The sequence below is a fragment of the Salvelinus fontinalis genome, chromosome 38 (genome assembly GCF_029448725.1).
Source record: "Salvelinus fontinalis isolate EN_2023a chromosome 38, ASM2944872v1, whole genome shotgun sequence".
In the NCBI taxonomy this organism is placed as follows: domain Eukaryota; kingdom Metazoa; phylum Chordata; class Actinopteri; order Salmoniformes; family Salmonidae; genus Salvelinus; species Salvelinus fontinalis.
Genome location: NC_074702.1, coordinates 32,618,886 through 32,633,032, shown reverse-complemented (window position 1 = coordinate 32,633,032; position 14,147 = coordinate 32,618,886). Strand labels below are relative to the sequence as shown.

Genomic DNA, 14,147 nt, shown 5'->3' with positions numbered 1-14,147 from the left:
GGGTCTTCTATGCCCCCATCCCCCAGTGAATGGGGGCTGTAGCCTGGGAGTCCATACACAGCACAGGTCTGTTTCTGTGTGTTAGACCTACAGAGAGTAGATACCCCTGTCCCCAATGTACACACACAGCTACATAAAACCGCTCGTAAACACAAACACATTCACTCACCAGGCACAGGGCAACGCATTTATAAACGAACACACGCAAACCCCCACACTCTCCCTTTACCCTCAGAACAGCTTCCATTCGTTGGGGCATGGACTCTACAATGTGTCAAAAAAGTTCCACAGGGATGCTGGCCCATGTTGACTTGAATGTTGACGCAGTAGTAGCTAAGATGGGGTGAAGTATGTCTATAATAAACTTAACAACACTATCAACAAGCCCTAGTCTTGTCGCACCTTGACTACTGTTCAGTCGTGTGGTCAGGTGCCACAAAAAAGGACTTAGGAAAATTGTAATTGGCTCAGAACAGGGCAGCACGGCTGGCCCTTGGATGTACACAGAGAGCTAATAATAATAATATGCATGTCAATCTCTCCTGGCTCAAAATGGAGGATAGATTGACTTCATCACTCCTTTTATTTATGAGAGGTATTGACATGTTGAATGCATCGAGCTGTCTGCCTAAACTACTGGCACACAGCTTGGACGCCCATGCATACCCCACAAGACATGCCACAAGAGGTCTCTTCACAGTCCCCAAGTCCAGGACAGACTATGGGAGGCACACAGTACTGCATAGAGCCATGACTACAAGGAACTCTATTCTACATCAAGTAACTGATGCAAGCAGTAAAATTTGATTTAAAAAAACAGATTTAAAAAACACTTTATGGAACAGCGGGGACTGTGAAGCAACACGAACATTGGCACAGACACATAAATACACAAGCACGCGCACACACACACACACACACACACATACAATAACATACACATGGATTTAGTAATGTAGATATGTGGTAGTGGATGGAGTAGGGGCCTGAGGGCACACAGTGTGTTGTGAAATCTGTGAATGTATTGTAATGTTTTAAAATTGTATCAACTGCCTTAATTTCACTGGACCCCTTTGGCAGCAGCTAATGGGAATCCATAATAAATACAAATACAAATGCTTCCCAGAGTTATGTGAAGTTGGCTGGATGTCCTTTGGGTGGTGGACCATTCTTGATACACACGGGAAACTGTTGAGAGTGAAAAAGCCAGCAGCGTTGCAGTTCTTAACACAAACTGGTGCGCCTGGCACCTACTACCATACACCATTTAAATATTTTGTCTTGCTTATTCACCCTCTAAATGGCACACACACACAATCCATATCTCAATTGTCTCAAGGCTTTAAAATCCTTATTTAACCTGTCTCCTCCCCTTCATCTACACTGATTGAAGTGGATTTAACAAGTGACATCAACAAGGGATGAAGCTTTCACCTGGTCTCACCTGGTCAGTCTGTCATGGAAAGAGGAGGTGTTCTTAATGTTTTGTACACTCAGCATACACACATGCTAAAGACATAAAACAATTACTCAGATTACAAACCCCAAACGACACACGTGTTATAATACGTACATACATTGAAATACATACACACTAATACCTTTCTATGGATGCTGTTACATGCTGACCACACCGGCCGCGTTACAAAATAAATGTACACATACATGTTATTCAATCATTTTATCCAAACTGCTCACACTCATGCGTGTCTGCATAGCCAGGAGCTAAAATAAAACTTTGTTCAATTTTAGACGCTTGACGTGCTACAAGTCCTGCCTTTCCCATCTCCTCTTTGGTTTTTAGGAGCATATACCCACATAGGTGATTGAAATATGAACGAGGTCCTCACTCCAGTCCAGTTGGTGGCAGTAATGCACCTTAAAGTTGGTTGTCAACCGCCATATAAAGTCCACAGAAGAAAAAGACTGAACTAGGAGAGATTACTAGAAACTAACTAGGCTTCCCCTTTTCTCTGTGGATTAATAGTCGGAGTGTGACTCAAAATGTCTCAAAATTCTACAAAAATCCAGCAAAAAAAAGGACCTTATACATTTCAGGTAAAATAACATCCCAATATTTATATCCCAGGACAAATTAGCTAGCAACAGCAAGCTAGCTAGCTATCTAGCTAAATGTCCATGAGTGTTTCATATGTGTTTTGACCTAGTCCCTAAATTAATATAGATGGTTCAGGGATCTTTTTGTTATTTCAACCAGCGTGTCCTGATCGCATCTGGTGTGGATGGACAAAATCAACATGCGCGCGATGGCGCATGCGGACCCAAGCGCGTGCCCGGTGTAGTCAACCTGTTATTCATCCTCTTGGTCATTGCTCCTGGGATTCTGGTAAGAAATACATTGCATCACCGAGATGATCCTTTCCCTCACTTTCTGGTCAGAATTAAGAAGAGAGGGGAGTGAAAACAGACCATGGTTTGGAGATAACACTGTGAGACCCAACCACCACACACACACACACATTATCATCATCATATTGAAAGAGCTGCTGAGAAACATTGCATCTCCAAGATTTTCTTCCCGATGAATTCTGAGCAAAGACTAAAAACATCAGATCATGATGTAAAGTTAGCATTGTGTTTGTCTGTGGCAGCCATGACATTTTGTCAGCTGGTTATTGTCATGCAAAAGTCTGCCGGTCTCACGGTAATTGGTTAATTAACATAGACAGGTTTAGCATCTCCAAGCCTCCATGCTTACAAGCCACTGATGCAAGCCTTTGGAACATCTACATTTAAAAATGTCTAATAAAGAAATGTAATATATACCATCATAATAAATCCATTATTAATTTTAGTCAGGTCTAAAGAAACGTTATGATCTGATGCAAATTTATTTCAGAAGAACTGAATGTGAGTTGGCTGTATGTTATCTGGCTACACGCCATTCCATAGGCTGTATCCTTGTTCGTATAGCAGATATGCTTTTATGTCCCGTGCCATTATTTTATATGATATGATTTTATAGTAAGAACAATATAATTAAACATATAAATATTATTTTTCCCATTCCGGGGACAAGTGTGCATATGAAGTGGCTATGTTGAGAGTAAAAGTGACCATTTGAAACAGGTTCTATATGCTATATTTCGAGTTATTTTGCAACTTTAGTTGTGAATGACAAACCTTATAATGTCTTAGAAATGAGGGGGGGAAATGCAAATAGTCTGGGTAGCCATTTGACTAGATGTTCAGGAGTCTTATGGCTTGGGGGTAGAAGCTGATTAGAAGCCTCTTGGACTTAGATTTGGTGCTCCGGTACCGCTTGCCGTGCGGTAGTAGAGAGAACAGTCTATGACTAGTGTGACTGGAGTCTTTGACTAATTTTAGGGCCTTCCTCTGACACCGCCTGGTATAGAGGTCCTGGATTGCAGGAAGTTTGGCCCCATACGCACTACCCTCTGTAGTGCTTTGCAGTGAGAGGCCGAGCAGTTGCCATACCAGGCAGTGATGCAACCAGTCAGGATGCTCTCGATGGTGCAGCTGTAGAACCTTTTGAGGACCTGAGGACCCATGCCAAATCTTTTCAGTCTCCTGAGGGGAAATAGGTTTTGTTGTGCCCTCTTCACGATTGTCTTGGTGTGCTTGGACCATGTTAGTTTGTTGGTGATGTGGACACCAAGGAACTTGAAGCTCTCAACCTGCTCTCAACCTGACTGAGCACGCACCCCTGAGGGGCCCCTGTGTTGAGGTTCAGCATGGCGGATGTGTTGTTACCTTCCCTTACCACCTGGGGGCGGCCCGTCAGGAAGTCCAGGATCCAGTTGCAGAGGGAGGTGTTTAGTCCCAGGGTCCTTAGCTTATTGATGAGCTTTGAGGGCAATATGGTGTTGAACGCTGAGCTGTAGTCACTGAATAGCATTCTCACATAGGTGTTCCTTTTGTCCAGGTGGGAAAGGGCAGTGTGGAGTGCAATAGAGATTGCATCATCTGTGGATCTGTTGGGGCAGTATACAAATTGGAGTTGGTCTAGGGTTTCTGGGATGATGGTATTGATGTGAGCCATGACCAGCCTTTCAAAGCACTTCATGGCTACGGACATGAGTGCTACGGGTTGGTAGTCATTTAGGCAGGTTAGCTTAGTGTTCTTAGGCGCAGGCACTATGGTGGTCTCCTTGAAACATGTTGGTATTACAGACTCGGCCGTGGATAGGTTGAAAATGTCAGTGAAGACACTTGCCAGTTGGTCAGCGCATGCTCGCAGTGCACGGCCTGGTAATCCGTCTGGCCCTGCGGCGTTGTGAATGTTGACCTGTACTTCATCACCCTCCCGGATCCGGGATCCTCCTCATCAAAAAATCTGACTAGCATAGCCTAGCCTAACGGGACAGGGATATCATATAATATAATTTTCATGAAATCACAAGTCCAATACAGCAAATGAAAGATAAACATCTTGTGAATCCAGCCATCATTTCCGATTTTTAAAGTGTTTTACAGCGAAAACACAATATGTATTTCTATTAGCTAACCACAATAGCCAAACACACAAGCGCATATTTTCACCGTGTTTCCACCGCATAGGTAGCTTTCACAAAACCGACAAAATAGAGATAAAATTAATCACTAACCTTGAACAACTTCATCAGATGACAGTCTTATAACATGTTATACAATACATTTATGTTTTGTTCGAAAATGTGCATATTTGAGGTATAAATCATAGTTTTACATTGCAGCCACCATCAAAAATAGCACCAAAGCAGCCAGAATAATTACAGACAGCAACGTGAAATACATAAATACTCATCATAAAACCTTTATGAAAAATACATGGTGTATAGCAAATGAAAGATAAACATCTTGTGAATCCAGCCAATATTTCAGATTTTTAAGTGTTTTACAGCGAAAACACAATATAGAATTATATTAGCTTATATTAGCTTACCACAATAGCTTTCGCAAAAACCAGCAATAGATTTAAGATTAATCACTAACCTTTGGACAACTTCATCAGATGACAGTCTTATAACATCATGTTATACAATACATTTATGTTTTGTTCGAAAATGTGCATATTTAGAGCTGCAAATCGTGGTTATACATTGTGAATACGTAGCAACATTTCCCCAGAATGTCCGGAGATATTTTGGACACTCACCTAATCTGACCAAAGAACTCATCATAAACTTTACAAAAAAATACTTGTTGTATGGCAAATGAAAGATACACTGGTTCTTAATGCAACCGCTGTGTTAGATTTTAAAAAATTACTTTACCACAACATACAGCTTGGGTTATTGTGAGACAGCGCTCACCAACACGGCAGAGAATAGGCATCAACATATTACACAGAAATACGAAATATCATAAATGTTTTCTTACTTTGCTGAGCTTCCATCAGAATGTTGTACAAGGAGTTCTATTTCCAGAATAAATCGTTGTTTGGTTTTAGAATGTCCATTTCTTCTGTAGAATTAGCAACCTTGGCTAGCATTGTGGCGCGAACATTCCCATCCTCTCTTGGCGCAAAGAACGGAAAATTCCAAAAGTCCCATTAAACGTTGAATAAACTGATAAAACTCGGTTGAAAAAACCTACTTTATGATGTTTTTCTCATATGTATCAAATAAAATCAGAGCCGGAGATATTCGCCGTGTATACCGAACGCTTTTCAGAAGACAATGTCGAGCTCCCCCGCGCGCCGACAAAGAAAATACCGAACCTGTCACTCCAAAAGCTCTTATTTGGCCTCAGATCAAGCTAGACACCCCATTCAACCTTCCACTGCCTGTTGACATCTAGCGGAAGGTGTATGAAGTGCATACATATCGATAAATAAAAGCCAGTTGAATAGGCAGGCCCTGAAACAGAGCCTTGTTTTCAGATTTTTCACTTCCTATATGGAAGTTTGCTGCCAAATGAGTTCTGTTTTACTCACAGATATAATTCAAACAGTTTTAGAAACTTCAGTTTTCTATCCAATAGTGTTAATAATATGCATATTGTATGATCGAGAATAGAGTACGAGGCCATTTAATTTGGGCACGATTGTTTCCAAAGTGAAAACAGCGCCCCCTATTGACAGGAAGTTTTAAAGGTCTTACTCACATCGGCTGCGGAAAGCGTGATCACACAGTCTACCGGAACAGCTGGTGCTCTCATGCATGTTTCAGCGTTATTTGCCTCGAAGCAAGCATAGAATTAGTTTAGCTCGTCTTGTAGGCTCGTGTCACTGGGCAGCTCTCGGCTGTGTTTCCCTTTGTAGTCTGTAATGGTTTGCAAGCCCTGCCACATCCGATTAGCGTTAGAGACGGTGTAGTAAGATTCGATCTTAGTCCTGTATTGACTCTTTGCCTGTTTAATGGTTTGTCGGAGGGCATAGCAGGATTTCTTATAAGCTTTCGGGTTAGAGTCCCGCTCCTTGAAAGCGGCATCTCTAGCCTTTAGCTCAATGCGGATGCTGTCTGAAATTCATGGCATCTGGTTGGGGTATGTACGTACGGTCACTGTGGAGACGATGTCATCGATGCACTTATTGTTGAAGCCAATGACTGATGTGGTGTACTCCTTAATGCCATCGGAAGAATCCCGGAACATATTCCAGTCTGTGCTAGCAAAACAGTCCTGTAGCTTAGCATCTGACCACTTTTTTATTGATCTTGTCATTGGTGCGTCCTGCTTTAATTTTTGCTTGTTAGCAGGAATCAGGAGGATAGAATTATGGTCAGATTTGCCAAATGGAAGGCGAGGGAGAGATTTGTATGCGTCTTTGTGTGTAGAGTATAGGTGGTCCATTGTTATTTTTCCTCTGGTTGGACATTTAGCATGCTGATAGAAATTTAGTAAAACGGATTTAACCTTTTACGGGGGCAGCCCGACACCGGTACACTTATGACAACATCCAGCTCAAATTGCAGGGCGCGAAATTCAAAATCTATTTTTTTTTAATATTTAACTTTCACACATTAACAAGTCCAAGACACCAGATGAAAGGTGCACATCTTGTGACATTTTTTAAATGTTTTACAGGGAAGACAAAATATGTAAATCTATTAGCTAACCATGTTAGCAAAAGACAACTTTTTCTTACTCCATCAGTTTCTTACTCCATCAGGTGCTATCACAAATTCGACCAAATAAAGATATAAATAGCCACTAACCAAGAAACAAATTCATCAGATGACAGTCTCATAACATATGTATTGTATAGCATATGTTTTGTTCGAAAAATTTGCATATTTCATGTATAAACCATAGTTTACATTTCAGCTACAATCCGAAATTGCACCAAAAGCAGCCATAATATTTACAGACACCAACGGTAAATAGCTAATTACTCATCATAAAACATTTCTGAAAAATACATAGTCTGCAGCAATTGAAAGACAGGCATCTTGTGATTCCAAACAATATTTCCGATTTATTAAATGTTTTACAGCGCAAACAAAATGTATCGCTATATTAGCGTAGCTACAATAGACAGAAATAATTGGGCGCCCACGGCCAATTCACATGCACGACAGATATGTGAAATAACATCATAAAATCGGTCTTACTTTTGCTGATCTTTCATCAGAATGTTGAAGAACGTGTCCTCTGTCCAGATGAGTCGTTGTTTCGATTCAGAATGGCAAATGTCCCTCTTCAATTAGCATTGGCACTAGCCGAGTGGCATAAATTTCTCCAACGTAAACACAGTCAGAGGACGGAACACGGCAAAACTCCCAAATAAAGTTTCAATAATCTGATTAAACTATATTGAAAAAACATACATTACGATGATATGGTCACATGTATCAAAAAAAATTCGAGCCGGAGACGTTAGCCGTTCGTTACCAAGGCAAAACAGAAGTCCATCCCACTTCCTCCAGAGTACCGGAAGTGGATGGTCAGGTCAAAGAAATTGTTTTTTTTCCACCACAGAACAAGATGAGCAGAAAAATGTCTTCTCTGACATCCTCTTTACACCAACAGGAAGGCGTATAGAGTGTCAGCAGACTCCTAAGTGTTAAGACCATGTATAGGCATCAAATTGAAAAGAGCATCGATTTCTGACATTTTACTTCCTGGTCAGGAAAAGTGCTGCAGAAGGACTTCTGTTTCACTCAGAGAAATAATTCCAACTCTTTTAGAAACTAGAAAGTGTTTTCTATCCAAAAAGAATAATAATATTCATATTGTACGAGCAAGATTTGAGTAGGAGGCCGTTTGAAATGGGCACGATTTCACTGGCTACTCAACACTTTGCCTTGCAGCCATAAGAAGTTTTAAGTTTCCCTGCATTAAAGTCCCCGGCTACTAGGAGCGCCGCCTCTGGGTGAGCGTTTTCTTGTTTGCTTATGGTGGAATACAGCTCATTCAATGCTGTCTTAGTGCCAGCTGCTGACTGTGGTGGTATGTAAACAGCTACGAATAATACAGATGAAAACTCTCTCGGCAGTTGGTGTGGTCTACAGCTTATCATGAGATACTCTACCTCAGGCGAGCAATAGCTCGAGACTTCCTTAGATATCGTGCACCAGCTGTTATTTACAAAAATACATAGTCCACCGCTCCTTGTCTTATCAGACGCCGCTGTTCTATCCTGCCGGTACATCGTATTATCAGCCAGCTGTATGTTTATACTGTCGTCGTTCAGCCACGACTCCGTGAAGCATAAGATGTTACAGTTTTTAATGTCCGGTTGGTATTTTAATCTTCCACGTAACTCGTCGATTTTATTCTCCAAGGATTGCACGTTTGCTAGCAGAATGGAGGGAAGTGGGGGTTTATTAGATCGCCTACAAATTCTCAGAAGGCAGGCCACCCTTCGACCCCTCTTTCTCCGCCTCCTCTTCATGCAGATCACGGGGATCCGGGCCTGTATCCGAGAAAGCAGTATTTCCTTCGCGTCGGGCTCGTCAGAGTTTTGAAAGGAAAAAAAAGATTCTGTTAGTCCTTGGTGAGTAATCTCAGTCCTGATGTCTAGATGTTATTTTCGGTCATAAGAGATGGTAGCGATAACATTATGTACAAAATAAGTAAAAAAGTAAGTTGCAAATGAACAAACAAAAAAACACAATCAACTGGGGGCATGTAAAACGTCTGCCTTCTTCTCCGGCGCCATCTACTGCCATCTTCTGTAGCTAAAGGTAATGTGTCAGCCTTAAATTCGTTTTGTTTATGTTTATTTTTGCCTTGCATAATATGAAGTAGGCCATGTATTGTATAACGGCACAATCATTGTTTAATTTTTTTTTTTATTCACGATCGGGAGACCCATGAGGCGGCACACAATTGGCCCAACATCGTCCGGTTAGGGGAGGGTTTGGCCAGCAGGGATGTCCTTGTCCCAACGGGCTCTAGCGACTCCTTGTGGCGGGCCGGGTGCATGCAAGCTGACTTCGGTCACCAGCTTACGGTGTTTCCTCCGACACATTGGTGCGGCTGGCTTCCGGGTTAAGCGAGCAGTGTGTCAAGAAGCAGTGCGGCTTGGCGGGGTCGTGTTTTGGAGGACTCATGGCTCTCGACCTTCACTGCTCCCAAGTCCGTAAGGAGTTGCAGCGATGGGACAAGTTTGTAACTGTCAATTGAATATCACAAAATTGGGGCGAAAAAGGGGGTAAAAAAAATGTTTATAATAATTTAAATGTTTGTTTTTTGGGGGGGTTGGGCTCAAATATGCAAATGTGCATATGTGCATATGCATAAACTCTAATATGCTGACGGGTGTTTTGAATTAATCATCACCTTAGAAAGCGCTGTCCATTTCATTGTGTTAGGCTTTGAAACAACATCCACAACGACCATGTTTTCCACTCAGGTTGAAACTGTTGTTGAACTTCTTTCTTCAAATTGATCAATCATAGTGAGGTGAGTTTTAAAAGCACAAACTGTCTTGATGTGATTTTCTATTGTATTTTTTATTGAGTGGTTAGAGGGACAATAGTGCCCTGAGTACCAGGCCATTAGCGACATGATGATCGTTAGCGAGTTGGGTACTTCCAGTGGGCATCAAAGGAGATTACAGTTACTCAATGGTCACGTGGAATTTTACTGTGGTCATGACTGATGCCTGCCGGTGTGGCAACAGCCCTAATTGTGACCCGACCCATTCCCCCTTCTCAAACGCACGCACACGCGCACACGCACACACGCGCACGCACACACGCATACACACACACACACACACACACACACACACATCCGTTCAGTGTTTTCTTTTCATTCCTCTCAGCATAGATCAGACCTGAGGCTGAGGCAATCGCTCCAGGAAAAAAGAGAGAGCAGACGAGGAGAAGAAATCATTAGAGCATCCCAACAGCCTGCTTGGCAGAGCTCATTCCGGTTAGCCATAAATCATTAAACCGATCATTAGTGTGAAAGGAACTTTTTTAATAACCGCTAATTAAGTTGATTTGAAAATAACATGTTTATTATTGTTGGTAGTGGCTCTGAGGCGGTTTTGACAGGGTAGTAGAGGCTTGTGATTTAGGGACCCTATCGGTTTCCCAACGAGCAGAAAGGAAGTCAGTAGGCTAAGAGACAGTGACGTCGGTGTGTCCACACACCCTCCGATTACAAAACTTGAATGTTGCTTTTCATGAATTTTCCAGGTTGTTAACAAAACATTGATTACACCAGCTTGCACTTACTGTACATGGCAAATTACTTTTTAATGTCCCACCGTTTAACTCTTTCTCAACACATCCATTATATCACATTAACAGATGTTGAAATTAATGAAATGACTTTGATTTATAAGAAAAATAGATATATATTTTCACAGGTAGAGTTGTTCAAGTAGAGTTAGACTCCAGCTACTCACAAGGATGCTTGATTCAGACATTTAGCTATTCATTGTTATGACTTCACCAAGACCACCAAAATATCAGCAAACAAGAACATCAACACTTCATCAGTATAACATGCCACCAGAAAACATCACACACTCAATCATGGCTGTCAAGGTGTCAATATGTCATAACATCATTTTCTTCCGTGTATTCATGTCAAGCACTACTAGGGTCATAGTTCCTAAATCTGTTGGTCTCGAGATAAACATTTTCCCCTCTCGCTTCAGCCAAAGGGTTTGTTTGTTGTTTCAGGACTGTGGTACCGTTTTCTCTCTCGCCTACTGAAACCCAGACCCGGAAGTCAATGTTATAGGTAATTGTCTTCTGTGTGGGCATACAGTGTGTAAAGAAAATGTGTATGTACAGTATGTATGTATGTATGTATGTATGTATGTACAGTATGTATGTATGTATGTATGTATGTATGTATGTATGTGGTGTAAAGCAGTGTAGGCTCCTCAGTGGAGGAAGGGGAGGACCACCCTCCTCATTGAATTTCAGAATTTTTAAATTTAAAAACTTATCCTTTTTAGATAAAACTATACTAAATATATTCACGTAACCAAATCATTAATTAAAACACACTGCTGGCAATGAAGGTCTACAGTAGCCTCAACAGCACTCTGTAGGGTAGCACCATGGTGTAGCGGGAGGACAGCTAGCTTCCATCCTACTCTGGGTACATTGACTTCACAACTAAACCTAGGAGGCTCGTGGTTCTCACACCCCTTGCAGCATGAACTGACATGTTGTCCACCCAATCAAAGGATCAGATAATTTATATAGTAATGGAAGCATAAGCTACAGCTAGCTAGCACTGCAGTGCATAACATCTGGTGAGTAGTTGACTCAAAGAGAGAGAAAGACAATAATTGAACAGTTTTGAAAAATGTATTTCTTCAAAAGTGAAGAGCGCTAACCTTTTTTCACTTTCAATTACTTGTCTAGCGAATGCAGCTAGCTAGTTTAGCCTACTTAAACACCCAGCTCAAATAGAGAGGGATGCTATGTTAGCTGACTGGCTATGGAACTCTTCTGGGTGAATGGAATATGAATGACAGTCATCCAAATGCTGTAATAGAAATAAGGCCATGCTCATAAAGAAATAATCGTCCTCCCTCATCTTAAACGGCACTGACCGCCACTGATGTAGAGTACAGTAAATGGCTGTGGTGCGGGCAGGGTTGGTGGTGGGGGGGGTGGGGGGGGGGAGTTATCCAGGCACAGAGGGACTTTTGAGCAGAGAGGTGCCAGGGAACTTTCACAATGAGCTCCCAGATGGAAGGCCTGATTACAGATAATGTACCAGTACGTGCAGCAGAGGCAAAAGAACCAGGGGGCCAAACCCATAGCTCTTGTTTCATGATCTGTCTCTCTCTCCCCCCTGTTGCATCAACCAGCATTTTATTATTAGCATGCCAGAGCCACCGTAGCCACGGCTGTCATAATAACCCAGGTTCCCATCTCTGTGAGCTTCTTCTTTTTATTTTATGACAGGGGATAATAGAGCATTGTTCTCTGTACTCCCTGGGGGGAGAAAAACAAGATTAAGTGGGTCCTGCTTACCTGAGCGTGGCTCCCACCAGGGGCCCTTCTCTACTGTTTAAATGATAGGACAAATAAACAGAGCCACCGTGGATGGGTGACATGCAACATTTTATAGCTGAGGTAACCCACTTCTTCTCTGTAATAAAGTACATTGGAAAATGACTTGTCTCGCAGCCTTGCTAACCCACTTTGCTAAATTAGCTAAGCCCCTAGCTGTGTTTGTAAAATGTGTGTTTTTCCTTTGCGGAGACTCTACCAGGGGAGGTACTCTCGCCCTTTAAGCAGCATTGGAAATTATAATGTTGTGTGTCTCCACAATATACTTAGGGGAGCCTTTTCACAACCTCATAACAAACAATCCAACATCCCTGTGACTTGCTGGCCAGAGTAGCTCATTCTTTCTGCAATCCTGGGTGGGGTGGGGGGGGGGGGGGTTTGACATACAGTAATAATAGGAAATTGGGAAAGATTTCAGGCCATAGAATATGCCATGGGTGAAAGGTCAGATTGAGTCAGAGATACAGTATGATGCCCTTCCCAGATTTTGGGGGTCATATAAGAGAGCCTGTGGACAGTAAGGTTGAAGGGGGTTAAAGCCATCTGTGTCCTACTGGGAGCACAACATAGAGAGTGATGCCACAAGTGAAGGCAGAGTGAGCTTATTTAATATATATACACTACCGTTCAAAAGTTTGGGGTCACTTAGAAATGTCCTTGTTTTCCATGAAAACATACATGAAATGAGTTGCAAAATGAATAGGAAATATAGTCAAGACATTCACAAGGTTATAAATAATAATATTTAATTGAAATATTATAATATTTGTGTCCTTCAAACTTTGCGTTCGTCAAAGAATCCTCCAATTGCTGCAATTACAGCCCTGCAGACTTTTGGCGTTCTAGTTGTCAATTTGTTGAGATAATCTGAAAAGATTTCACCCCATGCTTCCTGAAGCACCTCCCACAAGTTGGATTGGCTTGATGGGCACTTCTTATGTACCATACGGCCAAGCTGCTCCCACAACAGCTCAATAGGGTTGAGATCCGGTGACTGTGCTGGCCACTCCATTATAAACAATACCAGCTGACTGCTTCTTCCCTAAATAGTTATTGCACAGTTTGGAGCTGTGCTTTGGGTCATTGTCCTGTTGTAGGAGGAAATTGGCTCCAATTAAGCGCCGTCCACAGGGTATGGCATGGCAAAATGGAGTGATAGCCTTCCTTCTTCAAGATCCCTTTTACCCTGTACAAATCTCCCACTTTACCACCACCAAAGTACCCCCAGACCATCACATTGCCTCCTCCAGAATCTTTTCATTTTTTCTGCATCTCACAAATGTTCTTCTTTGTGATCCGAACACCTCAAACATAGATTTTTCTGTCCATAACACTTTTTTCCAATCTTCCTATGTCCAGTGTCTGTGCTCTTTTGCCCATCTTAATATTTTATATTTATTGGCCAGGCTGAGATTTTTTTTCTTTGCAACTCTGCCTAGAAGGCCAGCATCCCGGAGTCGCCTCTCCACTGTTGACGTTGAGACTGTTGTTTTGCAGGTACTATTTAATGAAGCTGCCAGTTGAGAACTTGTGAGGCGTCTGTTTCTCAAACAAGACCCTCTTAATGTACGTATCCTCTTGCTCAGTAGTGCACCGGGGCCTCCCACTCCTCTTTCTATTCTGGTTAGAGCCAGTTTGCTCTGTTCTGTCAAGGGAGTAGTACACAGCATTGTACGAGACTTGGATTAGCTAACACAACGTGCCATTGGAACACAGGAGTGATGGTTGCTGATAATGGGCCTCTGT

At 42.1% G+C, this 14,147-nt stretch overlaps 1 protein-coding gene across 1 annotated transcript in view; it reads left to right on the top strand.

The window, feature by feature from the left end:
• Positions 1-1,936: 1,936 nt before the first annotated feature.
• lyplal1 (lysophospholipase like 1) overlaps positions 1,937-14,147 on the top strand; it is a 33,236-nt gene continuing 21,025 nt past the window's right edge. The window contains exons 1-2 of the mRNA XM_055903420.1: positions 1,937-2,058; positions 2,219-2,347. Coding sequence (XP_055759395.1) covers positions 2,275-2,347 — 73 coding nt within the window. The 5' untranslated portion in view covers positions 1,937-2,058; positions 2,219-2,274. The remainder of the gene's footprint in view (positions 2,059-2,218; positions 2,348-14,147) is intronic.